General features: G+C 43.1%; 1 protein-coding gene across 7 annotated transcripts in view; it reads left to right on the plus strand.

Annotated features, from left to right (window-relative positions):
* Nucleotides 1–383: 383 nt before the first annotated feature.
* Nucleotides 384–23,516, plus strand: part of LOC119221082 (uncharacterized) — a 43,627-nt gene continuing 20,494 nt past the window's right edge. For 4 of the 7 annotated variants that reach the window (XM_062565867.1, XM_062565865.1, XM_062565869.1 and 1 more), the window contains exons 1-7: nucleotides 410–598; nucleotides 15,605–15,671; nucleotides 15,769–15,834; nucleotides 22,684–22,710; nucleotides 23,015–23,068; nucleotides 23,205–23,309; nucleotides 23,415–23,508. In XM_062565867.1, coding sequence (XP_062421851.1) covers nucleotides 15,633–15,671; nucleotides 15,769–15,834; nucleotides 22,684–22,710; nucleotides 23,015–23,068; nucleotides 23,205–23,309; nucleotides 23,415–23,508 — 385 coding nt within the window. In that variant the 5' untranslated portion in view covers nucleotides 410–598; nucleotides 15,605–15,632. Of the gene's footprint in view, nucleotides 599–13,918; nucleotides 13,980–15,604; nucleotides 15,672–15,768; nucleotides 15,835–22,683; nucleotides 22,711–23,014; nucleotides 23,069–23,204; nucleotides 23,310–23,414; nucleotides 23,509–23,516 lie in introns of those variants that run through there. The other 3 variants (XM_062565871.1, XM_062565868.1, XM_062565870.1) reach the window with 3 other exon arrangements.

Genomic DNA, 23,516 nt, shown 5'->3' on the forward strand with positions numbered 1-23,516 from the left:
GATGCAATGCTAAATGTACCAAAACTGTGCAGGATTCTAGAACGTGCGACATTTTACAAACATATTCTCTGTGCATTTCCAGAGAAAACCAAAGTGCTGCTCTTTCCCTCCATACAGTCAGTTTTGAATGAAAATGCTTCTGCATCTGGGGCTTTTGACAAAGCTGTAGAAAAGTAACAGACCAAGGGTAATAGTTTGAGAACAGGTTCTGTGACTTTGATCAACTTCAGCAATGTGTGTCACTCATTTCAAACTCTTTCATGCAAGTGGACATGACATGTGTAGACCTATGGAGTGGATTGTGTCCTGAAATGATTGTGGTTTTTTTGTTGTTTGTTCTCATGAAATGGGACGTAATTCATGTTTTGACGTTGAAAAGTTGTATTGGTTGGGATGTGGGATGGGGAAATGTATTGGTTGGGATGTGGGATAGTCCAATCAGACGTCAGTGGAGCGGGGCTGGAGAGGAAAGATGAAAAAAAAGAGAAACGGGAAGTGACTCTGGACGAGGGGGATGTTTTGTGTTTTGGGTCGATGACGGCACTCGGAAAGAATTCAGGGACAAGAACAAACAAGCGACGCCAAGAGCGAGTGAAAGGTGAGTTTAGCGGTGTAAGGATCGAGGAGAGAGTTAGTAGCCAACTCACTTTAATATATTTATTAAAAGATCACTACAACCTGGATTCGAACCGTGTCGAGCAATCATTATTATTTGTATACTTGTCATGAAATTGTACATCGTCAGTGGAAGAAAACATTTGTGTTGAGGGTGAACCAACCCAGTGAGCAGTTTTTGGTTGAAAAGACGTTGAATAAACGTCTATGGTCCGACGTTGAAAAGACGTTGCAAAATGTTTTAAAAGTGAAAGTTGTTTCAACGTCTATTCGTAGACGTTGAAAAGACGTCTATATTTAGACCGCATATCAACGTGATTTTTTATGCGGTAAAATGTCGTCCTCTACTTTGTATTATAGCATTATTTTATATTTTTAAAAAGAAATTACGTCCACATTTCTACGTTTACCACCGATGTTAAAAATGACGTTGAAAACGGCTCTAAACATAGACGTCCTTTCAACGTCTACGAATAGACGTTGAAACAACTTTCACTTTTAAACCAATTTGCAACCTCTTTTCAACGTCGGGCCATAGACGTCTTTTAAACGTCTCTTCAACGGATAAATTGCTCGCTGGTAAAGTACAAGTTACACACAGTCAGTTGTCATGTCAACAGCCCTTAACAAGGACAACACATGATTAATTTGTATTTATTCATATCAATTTAACACTAAACACTTTTCCTATACAAAACAGAATACAAAAATAATATATTTTGTGAAAATTAACTATGAAATTATAAGTGCAGCAACAACACGAACCAGTCAGTTTAGAATTTTGTGTTTGTAAACCATTTTTCTGAATCATTGGCACTTCATTTTCAGATTCTGTAACAAGATCTGGCTCTGAGTCACTTGAATCCGGATCGTATACCTGAAATCAGCTCCGTCTCCTTCATCGTCATTCAATGATTCAGAATGCGCAAACACCCCCTCAGTTGCAGATGCCTCTAGTCATCATGTTCGTTCAATTCAATTAATTTTATTTTGTTTAACCCAAAATGAAAAATAAGCCTGAGGGAGCTTTACAGTCTGTAAACATGCTGCATCCTGTCCCAAAACCATCACATCGGCACACGTAAAACTCCCTTCAACTGGCTACAATCCGAAGCCCAAGGTGTATTGGGTGCTCGCTCCTTTTGCTTGACGCACGCTCCTGATCTTGAATCTAGAATCGATTGCTCTACCTTAGTGTCCCGGATGTTGGTGTGTCACGGCTGAATTTTTTGGGTTGACTATTGTAACCTTCATTTCTTTTGCGGCTGAAGTTTTTTTTTTTAGGTTGAATTTTTTTTCAGTGTTTTAATGTTGAAAAACATTCAGGTACATAATTTCAATGCATAAATATTCAGAGCTAGAAATTCGATCACCTTTTTATTTCAACCCCCGATGGCACAGATTTACTTCCATACCCCGCCCCTTTACGCCATATTAGGGTCAAAAGTCTGAATGAAAAAAAAGATCCGAATGTGAAAAAAAGATCTGAAGGTGAAAATGTAAGCTATGAATCTGAAAATATAAAATCTGCAACCAAAAAATATAATGCAGTGTATATCAAAATATATATATATATATATATAAGTGAAGATTGAGTCAAAACTATATTCAACCCGAAAAAAGTTTTCGTCCACCTATTTTTATTTTGAATACATTGTTGTATTTTTCAATGTTCAAAAACAAAACTTAAACTTTCAGGTTCACATTTGCTTTTCAAATGAACAAAACTTTTGACCTGGATTTGGCTCCATACAAACAGGCCTGCATCGGACAGCATACAACTGTTGGGTGCCCACACTCTTTGTATATATTTGTTATTTACAGCTAGGAGGCGCTACACATGCATGGAGCAACTAGTGGACAGGTGGAGATTGAAATAGTAACACTATTAAATGACCTCCATCGTAAAACCCATTCAATTTTTATCTGAGAATCAGCCTTTTATGACCTGAACTTCAACAAAAACAAACACAGAACACGCCTGACTGATGCATTCTTTTTTTACCTATTTAACCAGGTAAAATAAGTACCAATTCTCATTGACAATGATGACCTGGCCAAGAGGCAGTAGTCAAATTACACACCAGATTACACTAATCTGTATGCAAGGCCAGGCTTCCCACTAACATACATTTACAAAGAAAGAGATAACATCATTGTATTGAAAACACCATGACTAGGGTTGGGTACCGAGAACCAGTACCAATATAGCGGTTCCTACATGACCGGTACCTACTGTACCGAAACGCAACGCAGATTTCGATGATTGATTTCGGTTCCTGAGCCGTTTAAACACTTTTACACACTCTGATGACACCCTCCTCGCAGCAGCTAACAATAGCCTAGCCTTGTGTAGCTACAGCGGCTAGCTAGCCACCTACCTTCTATTTCTATTCATTTAAGTCAGTGTTTCCCTCCGTTATTAAACTCTGCAGTTCTTTCACAGCGCGTGGCACTATAACCCCAACAGACGCAGGCAGACTATTGCGCACACACAGACACGTGTGTATGTAGAGCGTCCGCTGGTTTCTCCCCCCTCCCGTCGGACGCCACCCCCCCACCGAAGTATTAAACCGAGGGTGTAGCGGCGTTCCTCCGGTGTTGTTCATTAAGCTGCATTGAGCTGCAGACACATGACTCCATTTCCTAGGCGAACACAGTCAGTGCCATGAAGACTTCCATCCTCGAAAATGGAAGACCAACTTGCTTTACTCCATGTGAGAATCAGATACGAGTGAAAGAAATCTATCGTATCGAAAACAATGACAAGAACCCACTCCTTCACAAACCCACGCAAAGTACATTGATAATACCAGAGATGGATAGGCTCGAAAAAGCGGTGTTCTGTACAACAGAGAATGACAACTTGCTGGCTCACTCCATCGATGATCTAGCTTTCATACAGATCATGGAACGAGAGTTGTCACAGGACGACACAAACAGCTGGGTCGCTCCGCTCCCTAAGAGAGACTATGCTCACGGCCGTCTGATGATACTGCGACGGACGCTGCAGAAGAAACCTGGAATGAAAGAACATTTCACTGAATTCATGCAGAAAATGCCTGACAATATGCATGCAGAGCTTGCACCACAACTCAAACAAGGGATAGAATGCCAGTATCTCCCTACCTTTGGAGTGTACCACCCTCAAAAACCAGACCAGATTTGTGTGGTATTTGATTCCAGTAACAGCAGACAAATGTTTTACTGTTGTAGGCGACGTAACTTGTTTGTGTCGCCGAGGGGCTGAGTAGAGGAGAAAATCCGCGGACGCACTGTGAATGAGTGACACCCGGATGCCGTAACTGTTCAGTGTAGTTTTTATTTTACTGTTCATATTATCAGGTGTTTACAATGCTATCTTGCGGTCAACAAAATATAGATCTCCTTCTCTCACCCCCTCTCTTTCCCTTTCCAAACCAAATATTGAATACGCCCCTTTATCCCCGTTGAACACCAAACAACACCACGTGACTCAATCAAAGGAAAAAGGGCGTACCAAGTGACGCCAAATACCTGGCCCCTACATTCCGGCCCCTAATTATTACAGTAAATGTAGTAATAATTAGGGCTGCAACAACGAATCGATGAAATCGATTAAAATCGATTATTAAAAGCGTTGGCAACGAATTTCATTATCGATTCGTTGTGTCGCGCGACTATTATGTTTGAGTATTAAAAGAAAGTTGCGCGCGCCGCGCAGAGCTGAGAAAAAAAAAGTTGAGCGCTCGTGCAGCAGAACAGAAGAAAAAAAGCTCCGCCCAGCAGAGCTTTGCTAAGAAAAATAAATAAAAAAGAGCAGAGCTGAGGTAAAGGAAAGACCATCGGAGAGACCCGTAATACTGTTCTGAAACATGCGGAGGCAGAGAAACCAATGCGACCTAAATCCTCCCAGGTATTTCACACTGAAATGGGGGGTGCGGGTCCTAGCGGGCAACGGGGGGGGGGTGGGGGGGGGGTGCTGCTGCTGCGGTTTTCTTTGCAGCGCCAGTAGTTTTACGTTCTAATCGCCGCGCTCGACTTCAAGGTGTAACCTTTATTATTGTTCGGTCTGAAACGGCGCGCCCAGTGACGGATAGTGTAGCAATATTGTTGTCCGGGTGGAAATCAGGAGAAAGGTCGGTCCGGGATATTTTCGGGAGGGGCTTTGAAATTCGGGAGGGTTGTCTCATTGTAAGATATGCAAAAGCGACATGGCCTGGCACGGGAGCACCACGGCAATGATTCATGATTTTGTGCCTAATATATTTAATTTGGCGGCTGTAAAGTATACATCATGCGATGTGTGTATGTTTTTTGTGTTAGTCAATTTTATTTGCTTACTTAGGGATGTTCAAGTTGCAATCTGTTTAAAACAAAACATATTTAGAAAGTGCACAGTCAGTTCTATTTTTCAATAAAGGGTTGGAAATTAATGTTTTTACATTTTTTATTTTTTTATCCGATTCATCGATTAATCAAACAAATAATCGACAGATGAATCGATTATTAAAATAATCGTTAGTTGCAGCTCTAGTAATAATTACAAATTAACACATTCAATCGAGTGCATGTTTCAAACATTAATTAATAAATCCAGTCTTCTTTCTTCTCTAGGCCAGAGGTTACCAGCACTTAGCCTAGAGTTGAGAGTGATCTTTACCATCACTCTTAGGTCAAGTCCGTCAGTCATGTCGGTGAGGTCTAGAACTCAGGACTCAAGTGACTCCTTGATAAGGCAGATTTTGGTTACAGGTCTGCATATGCGGCTGGTTGAGGTCTTGATCCAGACTTGTCTTACCAGTCCCCTCTGGTCTGGAAGTATTTCGGTGATTCTACCGAGAATCCAAGAGTTACGTGGTGCCGAGTCGTCCACTATGAGTACGATGTCCCCGGGAATGAAATTACGCTTGATTTTGGTCCATTTCTGTCGTTCTTGTAGTTGTGGTAGGTACTCTTTGGTCCATCTTTTCCAAAAAAGATCAGGAATGTATTGGACTTGCTTCCATCTTCGCCGTGCGTAGATGTCCTCCCTCTGAAAGAGACCAGGTGGCAAACACGGCTTGGTCTTGAGGAGCAGAAGATGGTTCGGTGTTAATTCCTCCAAGTCGTTTGGATCAACGGATTCCTTAGTGATTGGTCTGCTGTTAAGGATTGATTCCACCTCACAAAGCACAGTGTGTAATGATTCGTCGTCCAGGCACTGTGTCCTCAGGGTGGAATTGAGGATCTTTCTGACGGAACGAATCAGCCTCTCCCATGCTCCTCCATGATGTGATCCAGTAGGCGGGTTAAAGATCCACCGGATTCCCTTCAATGAGAGTGTGTCATTAATTCTTCCCAAGTTCCATAGTCTGATTGCTTGCCTCAGTTCACGTTCTGCCCCGACAAAGTTGGTGCCATTATCAGACCGTAGTTCTTGTACCTGTCCTCGTCTGGCGATAAAGTGCCGCAAAGCGTTGATGAAGGAATCTGTATCCAGTGATGAAGCGACTTCAATATGTACAGCTCTTATTGCCAAACACGTGAAAATGACACCATATCTTTTAACAAGGCTCCTTCCACGTTTAACCTGAAATGGGCCAAAATAGTCTACTCCGACGTTACTAAAGGGAGGTTGTTCGGAAGAAACTCTGTCCTCAGGTAAATCTGCCATTTGCTGTTGGCCTGCAACACCATGAAGTCGCCGACAAGTGACGCATTTAGACAGGATCCTCCTAATGGAACTACTTGCACCAGGGATCCAGTATTTCTGTCGTAGCCTGGACAACATATGATTCCTACCACCATGGCCAACCTCCTTGTGAATGTGGCAAAGAATAAGGTCAGCGATGTGCAGATCCTTCGCTATTATTGCAGGATGTTTGGCCTCTTCGGGCATGGCCGCCTTAGCAAGTCGTCCTCCAACTCTTAATACTCCATCTTCTAGTATGGGATTGAGCTTATATATGTGGCTATTTCCTTTGACCCCTTCCCCTTTCTTGAGGGAAGTGATCTCTTCTGAGAACCTTCTTTTCTGACAAAATTGAATTATTTGTATTTCTGCTTCCCTGATCCCTCCCAATGAGAGATATCCACTCCTGAAGTCCAGTGTCTTCCTATTTCTTAAAGGCAAAGCGATGCTATAGTGGCCATCCACCAGTTTCACAGTTTTGTTTGCCATGTCCAAAAACACACAGTCCTCCCTGGAGGGCCCTGGCTGTTCATCCTGGCTACATTCAGGAAAATCGCTTTTGAATTGCTGTTTCCATAGTTCATCCATCGTCACGACGGAAATCCTGTTAATAGTTACAGCAAGTTGACTCCCTACTTCGTCCCGGCATTTTCCGCCGAGTGGTCCGTTCACTGTCCAACCAAGGATGGTCTTGATGGCATATGGCCCTTCGTTTACACTCTGAATGACCTTGAGTGGTTCTAAAGCTCTGGGCACATTCATTCCTATCAAAAGCTCCACGTCTGCATCTATCTCGGGCAGGCAGAGGTGTTTCAAATAAGGCCATCTATTCAGATTTTGTGGTCTTGGGATGTTACTCCTGTTCACAGGCATCGTATGCTGGGTAAAGATATCTGGCATTTCACAGTATGTTCCAATGTCTAATCCAGCCACTTCCAAGTCTGACACAATACAACTGTCCACAATTTGTTCTTGACCCATGGTGCGCAAAAGGATCTTAGTTTTTCTCCCAGGAAGATTCAGTTTATTCATCAAACCTTCAGTGCAAAAGGAAGCTGAACTCCCTGGGTCTAAAAAGGCATAGGTTTCCACTGTCCTTTGACCTTTCCTTGATTTAACCTTTACTGGTATGATGGCTAGCTTACATTCCTGTTCCCCGGCCCCAGTGTGTTGCTGTGTCCCGCTCGGCTCACACACAGAACACTGAGAAGTGAACAGCTCTCTCTCTCCCTCTCTGTCGTCAGGTTCACGGGTCTTTCGCCATAAATTTAAAGGATTTCTTCGGCTTCAAATTTATTTTTTTTGCTTCGGTTGTTGTTAATTAGTAGAGTTTAGGTAAACGTGGGGTTTATTAAGACGTGGTTCTTAAGAATGCGACTCACGTTGCGTCTCTGCCTGTCGGAGATTTTTTTTTTCCATTTGGCTCGAACAAGTTTTTAGTTTTTTACTTCACGCACTGACCTCTCTCTCTTTTCTCTCTCTGCCGGAGTTTTTTTTTTACCGTCTGCTGGTTCTCTTCACACACACACACACACACACACACACACACACACACACACACACACACACACACACACACACACACACACACACACACACTCACACACCACAATAATTAAGAAGGAATGCTGTTTTAACCGCAGAAATGCGTCAGTACAGTACACTGTTTTCAAAGTTCATGTTTTATATTGGTCATATCACCTGTTAATCAAGCTCCCTGCGAAGGGTCAATTGCATGCTTAAAAAAGAGCATAACGGTTAAAGCCCAGCCCATTTCAAGACAACCCGACAATTTACGGGTAAAATACGTCCTACTTCCGGGTTACGCCCCGCCCAATCCGAGTACAGATACGGATACAGATAATTCATATGGTTCAACAGATACTGATACAGATACAGATAATGCTGTACTCGCTCATCCCTAGTCTTAACCCACAAGTTTCACAGTAAAGACGTTTCCTGCAGTCTTTGCTGATGTGCCCAGTGCACAGGCAGCCAAAACAAACTCCATTAGCTCTCAGAAAATCTATCTTGTCATTATTTACCCTTTTCGCCAGTGGAGCGCACAACTGCAATGTGTGTAACCCCTTGCAGTACAGGCAGGTTTCTCCGGATGGGGGGCCGTTTGTAAATGTGTCTTCTATTCTGTTGTCATTTCCCACTGTTGTCACCACCGTTGCAAAGCTACTTCTTTTAGTCCTTGGGCCAGAGGAAGGTGTTGCTCTGCCTTCTTCTCTGTGTATTGGTGACTTTGGGACATCGTGTATGTTTCCAAATACAGGATCCGTTAGAATTTTTGCTTGATGTTCGATAAAGTCCACAATATCCGCAAACATAGCTCGTCGCTGAAGCCTTTCCTGAATATCACATGCTGCTGTTCGCCAATGGTCTATAAGCTTGTCTGGCAATATTTTTGTCACTGTGAGCATACTGGCAGGTGTATTCAGTTCATAGAGACTCTGAACATCTTCCATGGCATTGCAACATCCACGCAAAAACAGATTGTATGCCTGTAAAGCCCTTCCGTCCTCTGGCTTAATTGGTTGCCATGATGAGACCTTCTCCAAGTAGGCGGACGCTATTCTTAACTCATTTCCAAAGTGTTTATATAGTAACGCCTTTGCCTTTGCGTATCCAGTGCCGTTTGTCATGTGGTGACAGCTTCTGACAAGCTCTTTTGGTTGCCCTCTAGTGTACTGTTCCAAGAAGTACAGGCAATCTTCGGCGTTATCCGTCCTTCTCTCAATTACTTGCTCAAAAGATCTTATAAAGGCATGGTACTGTGGGGGCTCTCCATTAAATATGTGGATGTCTATTGTAGGCAGCAGCGCCATATGTTGTTGATGCGCCAGCATTGCAGTTATTTCATTTTGTCTTTCCAGTATAGCGAGCATCTGATTCGGGTTATTACTGCAATTCATGCAAAAGGATGTGTGGACGTCTCTCTGATGAGATAATAGAGATGTGGGGATTGGGACCGTGCTGGGTTTTATGCGCTCGGACGCAGACAGGTGAAGGTGCGTGGCATGGAGTATTTCCCTTTCCTTTGGCCTAGTGGCTCCGAAATTTGATTCAGCATTACCTATTGCTGGTTTGTCCTTTCCATTTCTTCTCATTTCAGATGGTACGAACTGATCTGCATCGATGTTAAGTACCTTTTCCGTCACCTTTTCAAAATAGGATTCCATGCCGTTTGATTGCCTAGAAGCAGCGCTGCTTGCTCCAGATCTAGGGGCTCTTAGAACATGGACTTTTGCTGCAGATGAAGCAATGTCTGCTTCCAGCTGCAGATTTTCTTTCCATTTTCTTATTTTCTCCTCCTGTTCCTCAAGACTGTGTTTTTCCTTTAAGAATTTTTGACGGGTTAGTAAGGCAGCCATTTCGGCCTCTGCTGTGAGGCGTGCAGAGGATGTGGAGGAAACGTTTGATTTCAACGTGTGTTTCTCACTGCTATGGTTTGAAACACTGTCAGATGGGGATATTTCGTCCTGAACATCCTGTTGACCATTTAGAGGTCTGATGGTATGTTTGCTAGGTTTTATAAGCCACACTTTTACATCTTCAATAAACCCGTGATTATATTTGTTGATGTTTGTGAACCATGTATTTTGCCTTTCTTGTTCGTCTAATGGAATTAAAGGCAAGAGAGATGCATGCAAGGTGCTGGCATTTTCTAATGATTGCGTCAAGATATCATAAAGAGATTTAACTTGAAGTATTTTGGTCATCTCTCATAAAGTCTTTGAGAGACAATATTTAATGTTTTATTCTGTTTACTTCCTTCTTACGTTTCTTCTGAATTGACTCTATGTTATTTGCCAGAGCCTTCTCGGTTGGAAATTTCGTCCTTTTTTCCACTTCAGTTGTGCCAATTATCGAACTATCCTTTGATTCACTCATTTTAAGCAACGTTATATTTTTATTTTATAATCCCGGTAGAAGTTCGTTCTAAAGTCAGTAACCTCAACGGCAATATTGAAAATTATGTCGCGTTGATTTTAACGCCTGACCCGCCGAGTCCATTTGACACAACGGTCTTCAAAGCTCCAAACGCATCGTACATGAACCCCCGCGGCGCACCAAACACCCCGAAGCGACAGTGACCTGCGGCAGTAACCGATGCAAACTGCGCTCCACACGAGCCGCACACAGTAAGAACTCTGGTTACATACCGATGCTCGTTTGGTGGGTGGTGTCAGGGCAGCCGGCCGCCGACGCGGGTGAAGTCGTGGGAAGACTCGCGATCCTCCTCGTCCTGCTCTTCCACGCCGATTGACGTGGTTCCGTTATACTCGTACTATTAGTCTATTTTGTTGACAATGTAGGCGACGTAACTTGTTTGTGTCGCCGAGGGGCACACACGAGAGGAGAAAATCCGCGGACGCACTGTGAATGAGTGACACCCGGATGCCGTAACTGTTCAGTGTAGTTTTTATTTTACTGTTCATATGATCAGGTGTTTACAATGCTATCTTGCGATCAACAAAATATAGATCTCCTTCTCTCACCCCCTCTCTTTCCCTTTCCAAACCAAATATTGAATATGCCCCTTTATCCCTGTTGAACACCAAACAACACCACGTGACCCAATCAATCAAAGGAAAAAGGGCGTACCAAGTGACGCCAAATACCTGGCCCCTACAACTGAAGATTGCAGAGACTTTCTACGGCTCTTGTGGTTCAGGGAAAATGATCTCAACCAGGACGTGGTCGAGTACCGAATGAGAGTTCACGTTTTTGGGAGCAGCCCATCACCGGCAATGGCGATCTTTGCTCTGAGGCGAGCAGCAAAACACCAAAGGGAATACTACGGCAGTGATGCCAGACAGTTTGTTATGTTAAATCATTTGCAACAGAAACTGAGGCCATCGAAGTCGTACTTCGCACACAGAGAATGTTAAACATCAAACATCAGTCAAACAGTCAAACATCAGAACCAGATTCTGATCTGCACAAGATCGCCTCAAATTGAACAGAAGTCATGAACACATTCCCGGCAGAGGAAAGAGCAAAGGATATCAAAGACCTCGACCTCTCTACCGACGACTTGCCTGTTCAACAGAGCCTTGGAGTCAGCTGGAATATAATGTCAGAAACATTCACACGTCGAGGGGTACTGTCAACAGTGAACAGTCTGTTTGATCCACTGTTTTTTTGGCTCCCGTCACTATTGAAAGCAGACACAGACAGAGTGGGACACATGTCTCGCTGAGCCCAAATCGGAAGATTGGAGAAAATGGCAGGAATCACTCTCTACACTGAAGGAGGTACATATCCCACGCACACATGCATTTTTCTCAATTTCCAAAGCGCAGAAAACAGAACTGTGCGTCTTTCCAGATGCCTCTGTGAAAGCAATATCAGCAGTGGCTTACCTGAAGGTTACAAATGAACATGGTCACAGTGAAGTTGGCTTCGTCTTTGGTAAGTCCAAACTAGCTCCCCAGCCTGAACTGACGATAACCAGGTTAGAGTTGTGTGCAGCTGTATTGGCTGTTGAGGTTGCAGAACTAGTCATCAAAGAGATCGACCTGAAAGTAGATACAATTCAATTCTACACAGACAGCAGAGTTGTGCTAGGATACATACATAATTAGAGAAGATTCTACGTCTATGTAAGTAATCGTGTGCAGCGTATTCAACTGTCATCACGGCCAGAGCAGTGGAGTTATGTTCCTTCTGAGTTAAACCCAGCGGATCATGGGTCCCGTTCTGTTCAAGCAGCCAAACTCAGAGATACCACATGGCTGACTGGTCCAGCTTTCTTGACCGAGCTGAAAGGCGGCTGGCACAGAAGAAAAGACATCATATGTCCTTGTAGATTCTGATGTTGAGATTCGATCAAGCATAACATCCCTTGCCACAAAAGTCAAAGAAGACAAACTGGGTTTGAAAAGGGTTGAGCATTTTTCGAACTGGAGCTCACTCACCAAAGCAGCAGCTCGCCTCTGTTACATAGCTCAATGCCTCTCTCCTATCAAACACTCACAGCTGTGCCGGATGGCACATGTGCAATAAAGGGTTGGCAGTTACTGACATTACCAAAGCAGAACATGTGATCATAAAGTGTGAGCAACAAGAAAGCTATGCAGAAGAGTTGAAATGCATTGAGTCGAACTCTGATCGAAACGAGTCCCCTATACAGACTTTGGCCAGTTGTTGACAATGATGGCCTGCTGAGAATAGGTGGATGCGTCGATCAGGAACAGCTTGAAAAATCTGAAGCACATCCCATCATTATTCCAAGCAGTAACCACATCGCAACTCTGCTCGTACGCCACTATCATGAAAGTGTGAAACATCAAGGAAGACACTTCACTGAAGGTGCAATCCGTGCCAGCGGTCTGTGGATAGTAGGAGGAAAACGTCTCATCAGCAGCTGTATTCACATGTGCGTCACATGCAAAAAGCTGCAAGGAAGAGTGGAACCAAAACAAATGTCTGAGCTACCTGTCGAACGTCTCCAAGTTGACCCCCCCATTTTCCTATGTGGGTCTTAACCTTTTTGGGCCGTGGGAAGTAATTACGTGTCGCACCAGGGCTGGCCAAGCCAGGGACAAAAGGTGGGCAGTTTTATTTACATGCATGTCTACATGGGCCATTCACATTGAAGTGATTGAAACAATGACCTCCTCGAGTTTTATAAACGCTCTCAGAAGGTTCTTCTCCATCAGAGGATATGCGAAACAGCTTCGGTCAGACTGTGGAACCAATTTTGTTGGAGCATTTAAAGAGATAAAAATTGGTTCACAATGTGATGGTGAGTCGAGCATAGAAGACTACCTTTTTGAACAAAAGTGCACCTGGATTTTCAACCCTCCGCACACCTCACTCGTGGGGGGCGCATGGGAGCGCATGATTGGAGTATCAAGGCGTATTCTGGATTGCATGCTCCTTCCAGTTGAACCTTTCAAACTGACACACAAAGTGTTAATCACCCTTATGGCAGAAGTCAGCGCCATTGTGAATGCCAGGCCGTTAATCAGAGTTTCGACTGACTTAGAAGCTCCCCTCATTCTAACTCCTTCCATGTTGTTGACACAGAAAACGGGTGCATCTCCTTGTCCAGTTAGTGAGTTTTCAAAAGGAGATTTGATCAGGAACCAGTGGAAGAGGGTCCAAGCCTTGGCATGGACATTTTGGGCTAGGTGGCAGCAAGAATATTTTGGCATGCTACAGTATCGTCAGAAGTGGCAAGCACAGAAGCCCAATCTCAAAGAAGGAGACATAGTTCCGATGAATGACAGTCAGACAAAAAGAAATCAGTGGCCAACGGGAGTTGTTGTGAATGCTGTTCCCAGTAAAGATGGACTAGTAAGGAAGGTAGAAGTCAAAGTCACAAGAAATCGGATGACCAAGGTATTCTCCAGGCCCATATCTGAAATGGTCCTGCTTCTTTCACAAAAAGACATAGAAGCCGAAACAGATCATCATTCGACTTTCCGGCCTGGGTGAGGACTCCGGGAGAAGTTGCTCATAGTGGCATATTTCTTAATATGCCAAGCGGGGAGTGTATTGGAACCACTATTTTGTTTGTTTGCATGTTCTATACTGACGCCTAGTGGCGAATATCGAATGTTGAATGTTGATAGCTAGCGACTGTAGAATAACAGGATGTGAGATTCAGGAAGTGATCGTGCCCTCAGGTTTAGCATCTTGGCTGACAATTTTCATAATCCTATGCCTTAAAGTCCACAAACCAGCTTCATCTGTAAGTTGGCAACTATTTACAGTTACATTAAGATGTTTGGGTCAATATTTGTTAAGTTCTTCTAACATACTGTACAACTGTGAAAGTGTGTTATCACTACATAGTTTGCTATTTAGCATGCTAGCTTAGAGCATGTACAAGAAAGTTGTTCTTTCTGTACACACCTACTCCTCCCCTGTTCTCTCAGGTTTCTCACAGTTTAAGGGGGTTTTACCTGTGCTGATGTGATGGTTTTGGGACATAATGCTACATGTTTACCGACTGTAAAGCTCCCTGAGGCTTATTTTTTATTATTCGTTAGAACAAAATAAAATAAGTGTGTTATCACATGATAATCAACAGAACACACAGTGCGTGTTATCTGTTGTTAGTTCTGGTTAACACTAACAGCCTTTAGTTTGTGACAGATATGATTTGTACTTTCCACGCACTTACTTTTTTGTATTGTGCTCTTTCAACTATTTTCTCGCATTAAACCCTGCCAAACACAACACCCTGTCTGTTCCTTGGAGAATGAGGTGCTGGAAAATATATGTTAAGCTGGCTGTAAAGCTAGAAAAAACTTTTAGCGAGGACAGCACACGCTTCAAGCTCTTATAGAGGGGAAACACCAAGTTACTAAACTGTAAATACTTCATATATTGTTCATAGTTTGTAGTTAGAGTTAGAGTTCAAAGCCGTAGTTTGAAGCCAAGTTTTATTTATTCATTTATATTTACAGTATTGTTTAAACAGTTAATTTATTGTTCAATTTGAAGAAAATTGTGTTTTGTCCTTTAAAAAAACAGAAAAAGGTTTAGACACCGGTTCCCATCCCTAACCATGACAACAAAACAAAACCAAAATAATTGTAAAAAAGTGTTCGTTAGGATTTGTTAGAAATGCTACATATTTGATTAATATATTATATCATATTATTAGTAATAATGTATGTAGAAACTAGATACCTCTGACTTTCAAATACTGAAACGGATTAACAAGAAATAAATGTTGCATATTTAAAAGGTGATTCGTGAAACTTTATTATTCAGGAGGTTTTGTATCAAACAAGTAGCCCTTGTCAGAATGGTTCGCTGGTGCAGGCAGAACAGGAGGTAGGACCCAGGCGCAGGATTCTCGCAGAGAGTGTTCTTTATTAAACACAACAGAAACAGGAACAGAGGCGTGCTCCAACGACGGCTGACAAAGACAATGACGCGACAAGGGACAACAGGCACACAGGGCTTAAATACACTAGGGATGTGCAGGTGAATGGACACAGGTGAAAACACTCAGGCAATCACAGGACAAGGCAGGAAGTGAAGTTAACCCAGGACCACAAGGAACATGAAACTTCAAACTAAAACGGGAAGAGAGACCAAACCGTGACAGCCCTTCTCAAAAACTCGCTTTAGTTAAAGTATCTCAGAGGTGACCCAGACAAAGAGGAAGCACCGCCACAGAATGTCAGTTTAAATAAGCAAAGCTATTAATAACAACAACAACTTGATCGCTTTAGTTTGTGGGAGATAAACTCATGAGACAGTTGCCAGTGGAAAGTTGACTCTGATTGAATCTTTTGTATGTCTGTTACTGTGGGAGTGATGACGAACCCAACAAAAAACTCTCTTCTTCTTTTTGTGTAGCGTGAGTCTGGATGATCACGGTGGCAACATGACATCATTGAAATACATGACCCACATGTTTGTTTTCGTAAGTGTCCAATATGACTTAATGTTACTCATTTTGTATGCATGCTCACCCAGACTCTTCTAAAAGGGCCCTTGTTTATGCCGCTGTTGTCTTCTAGGTGTTCCTCAACGTAATGCATCCGTCGGAGGAGCTTTGTCTGGACCGGTTGCAACTGGATCAATGGGTATCGATGTTAATTTCGTCGACAAAAACTATGATGAATAATGTTCGTTAACAACCTTTTCCCATGACTAAGCCCAGTGAGCACACAACGTAATTTCAACGTTAAAATATGGTTGAAATCGGGGTGAAATGAAGTCTGAACGTCTAAGACCTAATTTTCAACGTCTTTTCAACCGGCCAAAAAGTGCGTGAAACACCAACGTGCTGGACAAACGTAAATTTCTTGATAATGTGTCATGTTGTAACATAAGGTTGAAATAGAGACGAGATTATCATTAATGTTTTCAACTTTCAATAATGAATGAACTGGTCGGCAAAATTTGGTCTACGCAAAGTCGTGATTTCATCGCATTTAATATTTTTCTTAAAACGTCATAAATATGAAAATACAGACTGTGTGTGGTTAACAATATGCTTTAAGGACATAATAATGCGGGCCATTTCAAACATACTTGAGAACACGTAACTCTGCCCACATCTGTAACACGCGCAAGGCTTCCGAGGGGAAGTGGGTCCGGGGGCAGAGCGACGTGAACGGGCTGATACAACCATGGCTACCGGCTCCAATACTCTGTAAGTATGTGATTGTTTGAATGAAGCACACCTGGAATTATAACCAGCTGTTTTACCTGTGCTGCCCACTCGAAAGGTGATTCGTGAAATAACTCGACTGTTATTTTTGCTAAGCTAGTTATCACTACATAGTTTGCTATTTAGCATGCTAGCTTAGAGCATGTACAAGAAAGTTGTTCTTTCTGTACACACCTACTCCTCTGCTGTTCTCTCAGGTTTCTCACAGTTTAAGGGAGTTTTACCTGTGCTGATGTGATGGTTTTGGGACAGAATGCTACATGTTTACCGACTGTAAAGCTCCCTGAGGCTTATTTTTTATTATTGGTTAGAACAAAATAAAATAATTTGAATTGAATAAACACATTGACCAGAGGAATCTGCAATTGAGGCGACTCCCTTAACACACGAATGCTAGGTTGGAGCATGTTAGCATGGAGCATGTTAGCATGGAGCAAGCTAGCGTTTAACATGAACTTGACCAAAAGTAAACATCCCAGAATTTTTTCCATGTGTTTGGTTTTGCTAATGCGTTAGGTTGATGCTGTATCCATATCATATTATTGCCATTCCCATTTCATATTTAAAATACATGTTTTTAAAGCAACGCAGCCTAAACACAGATTGTATGGGCTGAAACACGTTGTGCTCTATAAACAAGCTGGCCAAAACATTGTAACTTTAAGATACTGCATGCTTAAAGCAACATTGTAAAGTATAATACTGTGTAATATACCTTGAAATGTTACTCCAGAATTACCATGCATTGCAGATTGTTATCTTGTATATAATTTAATAAGTAAACAATCTATAAACGAGGGTTCTAACACACCTGCTGCTAATATCATTATTATTAGTAACTTTATTATTATTGTCATCATAAACCCAAATTATAATATTTCCCTTTTATCCAAAGTCTTTGTTCTTTCCCTCCTCACAGGTTCCTGTGGATGGAGGTTACATCTGATGGTGGTTACATCTGATGGAGGTTGTCCCTGCAGTTGTCCTGCCTTACACCTGGCGTACTACTCCCAATATTTCAATAATTTATGTCGTAGGAATTGAACGTACTATACTGTACATCTTTATGTTGTTCTTTCTGTACACACCTACTCCTCCGCTGTTCTCTCTCAGGTTTCTCACAGTTTAAGGGAGTTTTACCTGTGCTGATGTGATGGTTTTGGGACAAAATGCTCCATGTTTACCGACTGTAAAGCTCCCTGAGGCTTATTTTTTATCTTTGGTTAGAACAAAATAAAATAATTTGAATTGAATAAACACATTGACCAGAGGTATCTGCAATTGAGTCGACTCCCTTAACACACGAATCATTGAGTCATGATGAAGGAGATGGAGCTCATTTCTGGTATACTATCCCAATTCAAGTGACTCAGAGCCAGATCTGGTTACAGAATCTGAAAATGAAGTTCCAGTGATTCAGAAAAATGGGCTACAAACACAGAATTCTTATTGGGTGGCGTTTGTAAAATGTTGCACGTTCTAAAATCTTGCGCAGTTTTCATACATTTAGCGTTATCATATGAATAAAAAAAACAGGACAATATTCAAATGTCACTTTTTCAAACATTTAGAGACAAAATCATGTAAATACATTTAACAACTAGTACAATACAATACAAGACCGGAGCAGTGAAACCATCGGCGATGGTCCGTTCGACGGGGCGGGGGGAACGATCGCGGATGGTAGCGCGGCCATCCGGCGCACCGCGGCCGTTTCCCACACACGATGTTCGGATCAACGGGGGTGAGAAACGGCCGTGGATGCTCCGGTCTACGGAGGGTCGCGCTCAGGGCTGGGTATAGGCAGGGGCAAGAGGGGGCCTGGCCCCGTCAAATAAATGTTGTGCCCCCTCAAACACAATGCACAATGCCCAATGCCCAAGCACAATGCCCCCTCAAGATTTGTGGCTGCCCCCTCATACATGCCTCTCTAGACCCGGCCCTGGTCGCGCTACCCGCGCACCGTCGAAACCATCGCGATGGTCCGTTCGACGGGGCGGGGGGAACGATCGCGGATGGTCCCGTAGACGAGGGTAGCGCGGCCATCCGGCGCGCCACGGCCGTTTTCCACCGATGGGTGTGGGTAGCTACGGGACCATCCGCGATCGTTCCCCCCGCCCCGTCGAACGGACCATCGCCAATGGTTTCACTGGTCCGGCCCCCGTTGATCGGACCATCTGCGGCCGTTCCAGATGGTCCAATCGACTGGGTGGGAAATGGCCGCGGTGCGCGGTACCCCGGTTCTATGACAAGAGCTAATTCATACGAACTTGCCATCTTGGCTTGCTGCATGAATTACTTATTAATAAGTATTGTAATTGTCAGTCATCATGTCTGACATTTAAACTCAGCATTTAGATTTACATTTAGATTTAACATTTACATTTAACATTTACATTTAACATTTACATTTGACATTTACATTTACATTTACATTTAACATTTATATTTAACATTTATATTTAACATTTTTATATAATATTTAACATTTGTAGGCATAGCGGTTCCCCATCCCAAAACGATGCTATTGAGGCTTACCTCCAAACCTTTGAGAGGACAGCGGCTAGGGAGAAGTGGCCCCAGGAGCAATGGGCCAGCCTACTAGCACCATTTCTGTCAGGCTCGGCCCAAAAGACCTATTACGACCTGACAACGAAACGAGGTGTTGAAGAAGGAAATCCTGCGCCGCCATGGTTTTAACCTGCTTAGCTGGGCACAAAGGTTCCACGATTGGACTTATGATGCCACCGTCCCCCCGAGGTCCCAGATGCATGATTTGATAAGGCTAGCAAAGAGCTGGCTTATGGAGGACCCCCAGACACTCGCCCCTAGAGAAAGTGGTCATCGATAAGTTTCTCCGGGCGCTGCCGTTTGAAGCCAAAAAGTTGGCATGCCAGGCCAACCCTCAGAGTGCAGATCAGCTGGTGGAGTTGGTAGAGGGTCAACAGGTGGCGGTAGAAGTCCTGCAATATATTGACAACGTGCTGGGCTGAGGCGAGCGGGCCTTCACCCGTTACCCCTGTAAGAGCCAATGGAAAGGACACCACGGCACTTTTGGACTCCGGGACCATGGTTACTCTGATCCAATCTGACTTTGCCCAGTCCGCGACCCCGACGAACACAGTCGCAATTACCCGCATACACTGTCAGATCAAGGACTACCCAACCACGCTATACACCTCCAGACCAGAAAGGGACTGAATACGGGGCCAGTGGGAGTCGTGAAGAGAACCGTGGAGGAACACTGCCGCAGTTGCCCGGAGTGTCAGTTAGCCGCACCCAAAGCACATTATCGCAGTCCCCTCGTTCCACTACCCATTATTTCAGTCCCTTTCAGCAGGATTGCTATGGACCTGGTGGGACCGTTACCAAAGAGCAACCGAAGGCACCAATATATCCTGGTGGTTCTGGATTATGCCACCCGGTACCCAGAGGCCATTCCCCTGCGCACCATGGCAACCAAGGGAATCGCACTTGAGTTGGTCATGCTCTCCTCCCAAGTGGGTCTCCCTGATGAGATATTACCTGACCAGGGAACCCCATTCATGTCTCGAATCATGAAGGATCTATGCAAACTAATGAAGACATCCCAGATGCGTACCTCAGTATATCACCCACAGACTGACGGGTTAGTCGAAAGATTCAACCGGACGCTCAAACAGATGCTGAGGAAGGTGATGGAGGCAGACGGACGGAACTGGGACCAGCTACTACCGTACCTGATGTTCTCAATCCGGGAAGTGCCCCAAGCTTCCACAGGGTTCTCCCTGACTTTAGAAAAGTGAATGAAATATCCAAATTTGATGCCTCCCCCATGCCTCGAATTGATGAGTTAATCGAACTGTTAGGGACAGCCCGCTTTATCACCACGCTGGACCTCACAAAAGGATACTGGCAGGTGCCTTTAATGTTGGAGGCGTGGGAGAAAACTGTGTTCGCCGCCCCGGAGGGGCTCTTCCAATATAAGAAACTGCCTTTTGGGTTGCATGGGGCCCCAGCGACCTTTCAGAGGTTAATGGACCGGGTTGGATCCGGAGTATGCGGCGGCCTACCTTGACCTTGACGATATTGAGACGGAGACAGCCTTTCCCGGACTTGAAGGGAGCGCTGTGTTCGGGACCTGTACTGGTGACCCCAGAATTCTCCAAACCACTGCTGGTACAGACAGATGCATCTGAAACTGGGGTTGGGGCGGTCTTATCACGGTTGCAAGAAGGTGAGGAACATACAGTCTTGTACATTAAAAACTAGACTAAAATGTAATTAGTTTTTGTCGACTAAAGCTAGACTAAAATGTAATTAGTTTCTGTAATTAGTGGATGCTAAATTATTCAGACTATTCACTGCGGTAAAAGTATTAATAATATCTTTCTAAAGTAATCCACCACAAGCAAATGTCCTACATTCAAAACCTCACTTGATTATGTTATAATCAGCGTGATATGTATAGTTTGAAAATCATGAAGAAAGGGAGGTGCAAAAAGGTATGGAAAGCCGAGACAACAGCTGAAAACTATCAGTAATTTAAAGGCAATCCAGACTCTTGTCAGTGCAAATTAATATCAGCTGGTTCAGTCCCAACTGATGGCCTAGAAAAAGGTCTCATTGCCAAGGTATCACACAAGACACATCCCATGATGGGTAAAAGCAAAGAGCTGTCTCAAGACCTTCGCAACCTAATTGTTGCAAAACACAATGATGGCATTGGTTATAGGTGCATTTCTAAGGTTCTGAATGTTCCAGTGAGCACTGTTGGGGCCATAATACGGAAGTGGAAAGACCATCATTTCACCATAAATTTGTTTTGACCAGGTGCTCCTCGCAAGATGTCTGACAGAGGAGTGAAAAGAATAATCAGAAAAGTTGTCCAAGAGCTAAGGACCACTTGTGGAGAGTGTCAAAAAGACCTGCAATTAGCAGGTGCTGTCTCAAAGAAAACCGTAAGTAATGCACTCCACCGCCATGGCCTGTATGCACGCTCACCATGCAAGACTCCATTGCTGAATAAAAAGCATGTTGAAGCTCTTTTAAAGTTTGCTCCACAACATTTGGAAAAGCCAGTGAAATACTGTGAGAATGTAGTGTGGTCAGATGAGAGCTAAATGAACTGTTTGGATGCCATAATACACACCATGTTTGGAGGAAAAATGGCACTCCACATCACCCTAAAAACACCAACAGTGAAGTTTGGAGGTGGAAACATCATGTGGGGCTGCTTTTCAGCAAATGGTTTGGCAAAATTCACATAATTGAAAGGATGAATGGGCAAATTTACAGAGACCTTCTTCATAAATCTGCCATCTACCAGGATGATGAAGATGAAACAAGGGTGGACATTTCAGCAAGACAATGATCCCAAACAACAGCCAAGGAAACTCTCAACTCAAAGAAAGAAAATAAAGCTGCTAGAATGGCCCAGCCAATCACCTGACTTAAATCCCATTGAAAATCTATGAAAAGAACTGAAGATCAAGATTCATAGAAGAGGCCCACAGAACCTTCAAGATTTGAAGACCGTTTGTGTGGAAGAATGGGCCAAAATCACACCAGAGCAACGCATACGACTAGTTTCTCCATACAGGAGGCGTCTTGAAGCTGTCATTACCAACCAAGGCTTTTGTACAAAGTATTGAATAAATATCAGTAAGCATGTTCAATACTTTTTCCCTGTGTCATTCCACATAACTTTATGTCTTAACGTCTTTGTTTTGGTTTCTTTGTATGTATTACTTGGGTTGTTACCAACATCTGGTGAAAATTCCATGTCAATAGCTCCTTTGGAAATATATTTACTGAGAAAAATGATTACATGTTCTTTATCACATACTTCCGCTTAACAATTACATTTTGTGCACATATTATCAAAGTACATTTTCTTAGAATAAAATTTAACCTGTGAACAGTACAAAAACATTTACACATTTAACAGGACATGTCTCTTTTGCTGTCTTTCAGATGCTGAGTCTCTCTCTCTCTCTCTCTCTCTCTCTCTCTCTCTCGTAACCTGAGCCGTCTGGGGGGGCGTGTCAAGTCCTTTCTTTTTGTGATCAAATTTAGTTTCTATTCTATTCTAGAATTCTATTTCTATTTTCAAGATATGCATTAACAATCAACCATCCAATACAATGAAGATATACATACAAATGTAAAAAAATAGTCAACATACAAAGCAGAGCAGTTCTCTTACCTCAGTCCGGTTACAGATGGCATCAACAAAAACACATTGCTGCTAACATCCAACAACTTGTTGTCACTACAGCCAGAAGACTGGAGACATCTTATCAGTGTGAGATACATGCAACCTATAAACAGTTCGTACAATAAAACATTTTGGGGGGGGAGGGGTTATAATGGAAGGGGAAACACTGCAAAGACACGCATGCATTGATATTTACAGTGATAACACGTCTAAGTCGCTCATTATCAGGACACCGACAGCAGGTCTTTCATTTGCTGCCCCTTCTCACTCCCAAGAAGTGCTACACTGTTTTTGAGCCTTAAAATTGAGTCTGTCTGAATACAATAATTACAAAAATGATAACCATTAACTTACAGAAAACAATTGATTATGTCTTCTCTTCCTCCTACAGAGGAGACTGAATCTGAAAGCAGACTTTGACTTGGTGATTACTGAAGATCCCAAGGTAAAAACTGAAACTGTGAGGAGCAAAAAGTATCCCTCAAGATTCTGTGTAGATACATGTGAATGCATTTCATTCAATAGGGGGCCTCACTGCAATGGATGTGATCAAGCGTGCATGTGTGTTCCTCCCAACGCAGGACCAAATGATCTGTACTTTACAGAGGGCGTGCCATCAGGGGAAAATGGGAGCGTGTATCTTGCTAGAAGAGTGCTATGGAGCCCAGGACTCTCTATTCTATCAAGTTGGTGTTGTGTGTCAACTTATGTGAAGGATTGTGATGTCCCATTTCTCACTTTCCTTCCAAACTCATGAATTCTATTATTGCTCTTATTTCCCCCACCACAAGACACTGCCCGAGTGTGAAGGGCGACCTTCTGTGAAAGTCCATTTCTATCACATAATTTGTTTGATGTCCAGAACGTTCGACTCCAGTATTCGAGGTACTTCA

This window comes from Pungitius pungitius, chromosome 12 (assembly GCF_949316345.1).
Source record: "Pungitius pungitius chromosome 12, fPunPun2.1, whole genome shotgun sequence".
Classification (NCBI taxonomy): domain Eukaryota; kingdom Metazoa; phylum Chordata; class Actinopteri; order Perciformes; family Gasterosteidae; genus Pungitius; species Pungitius pungitius.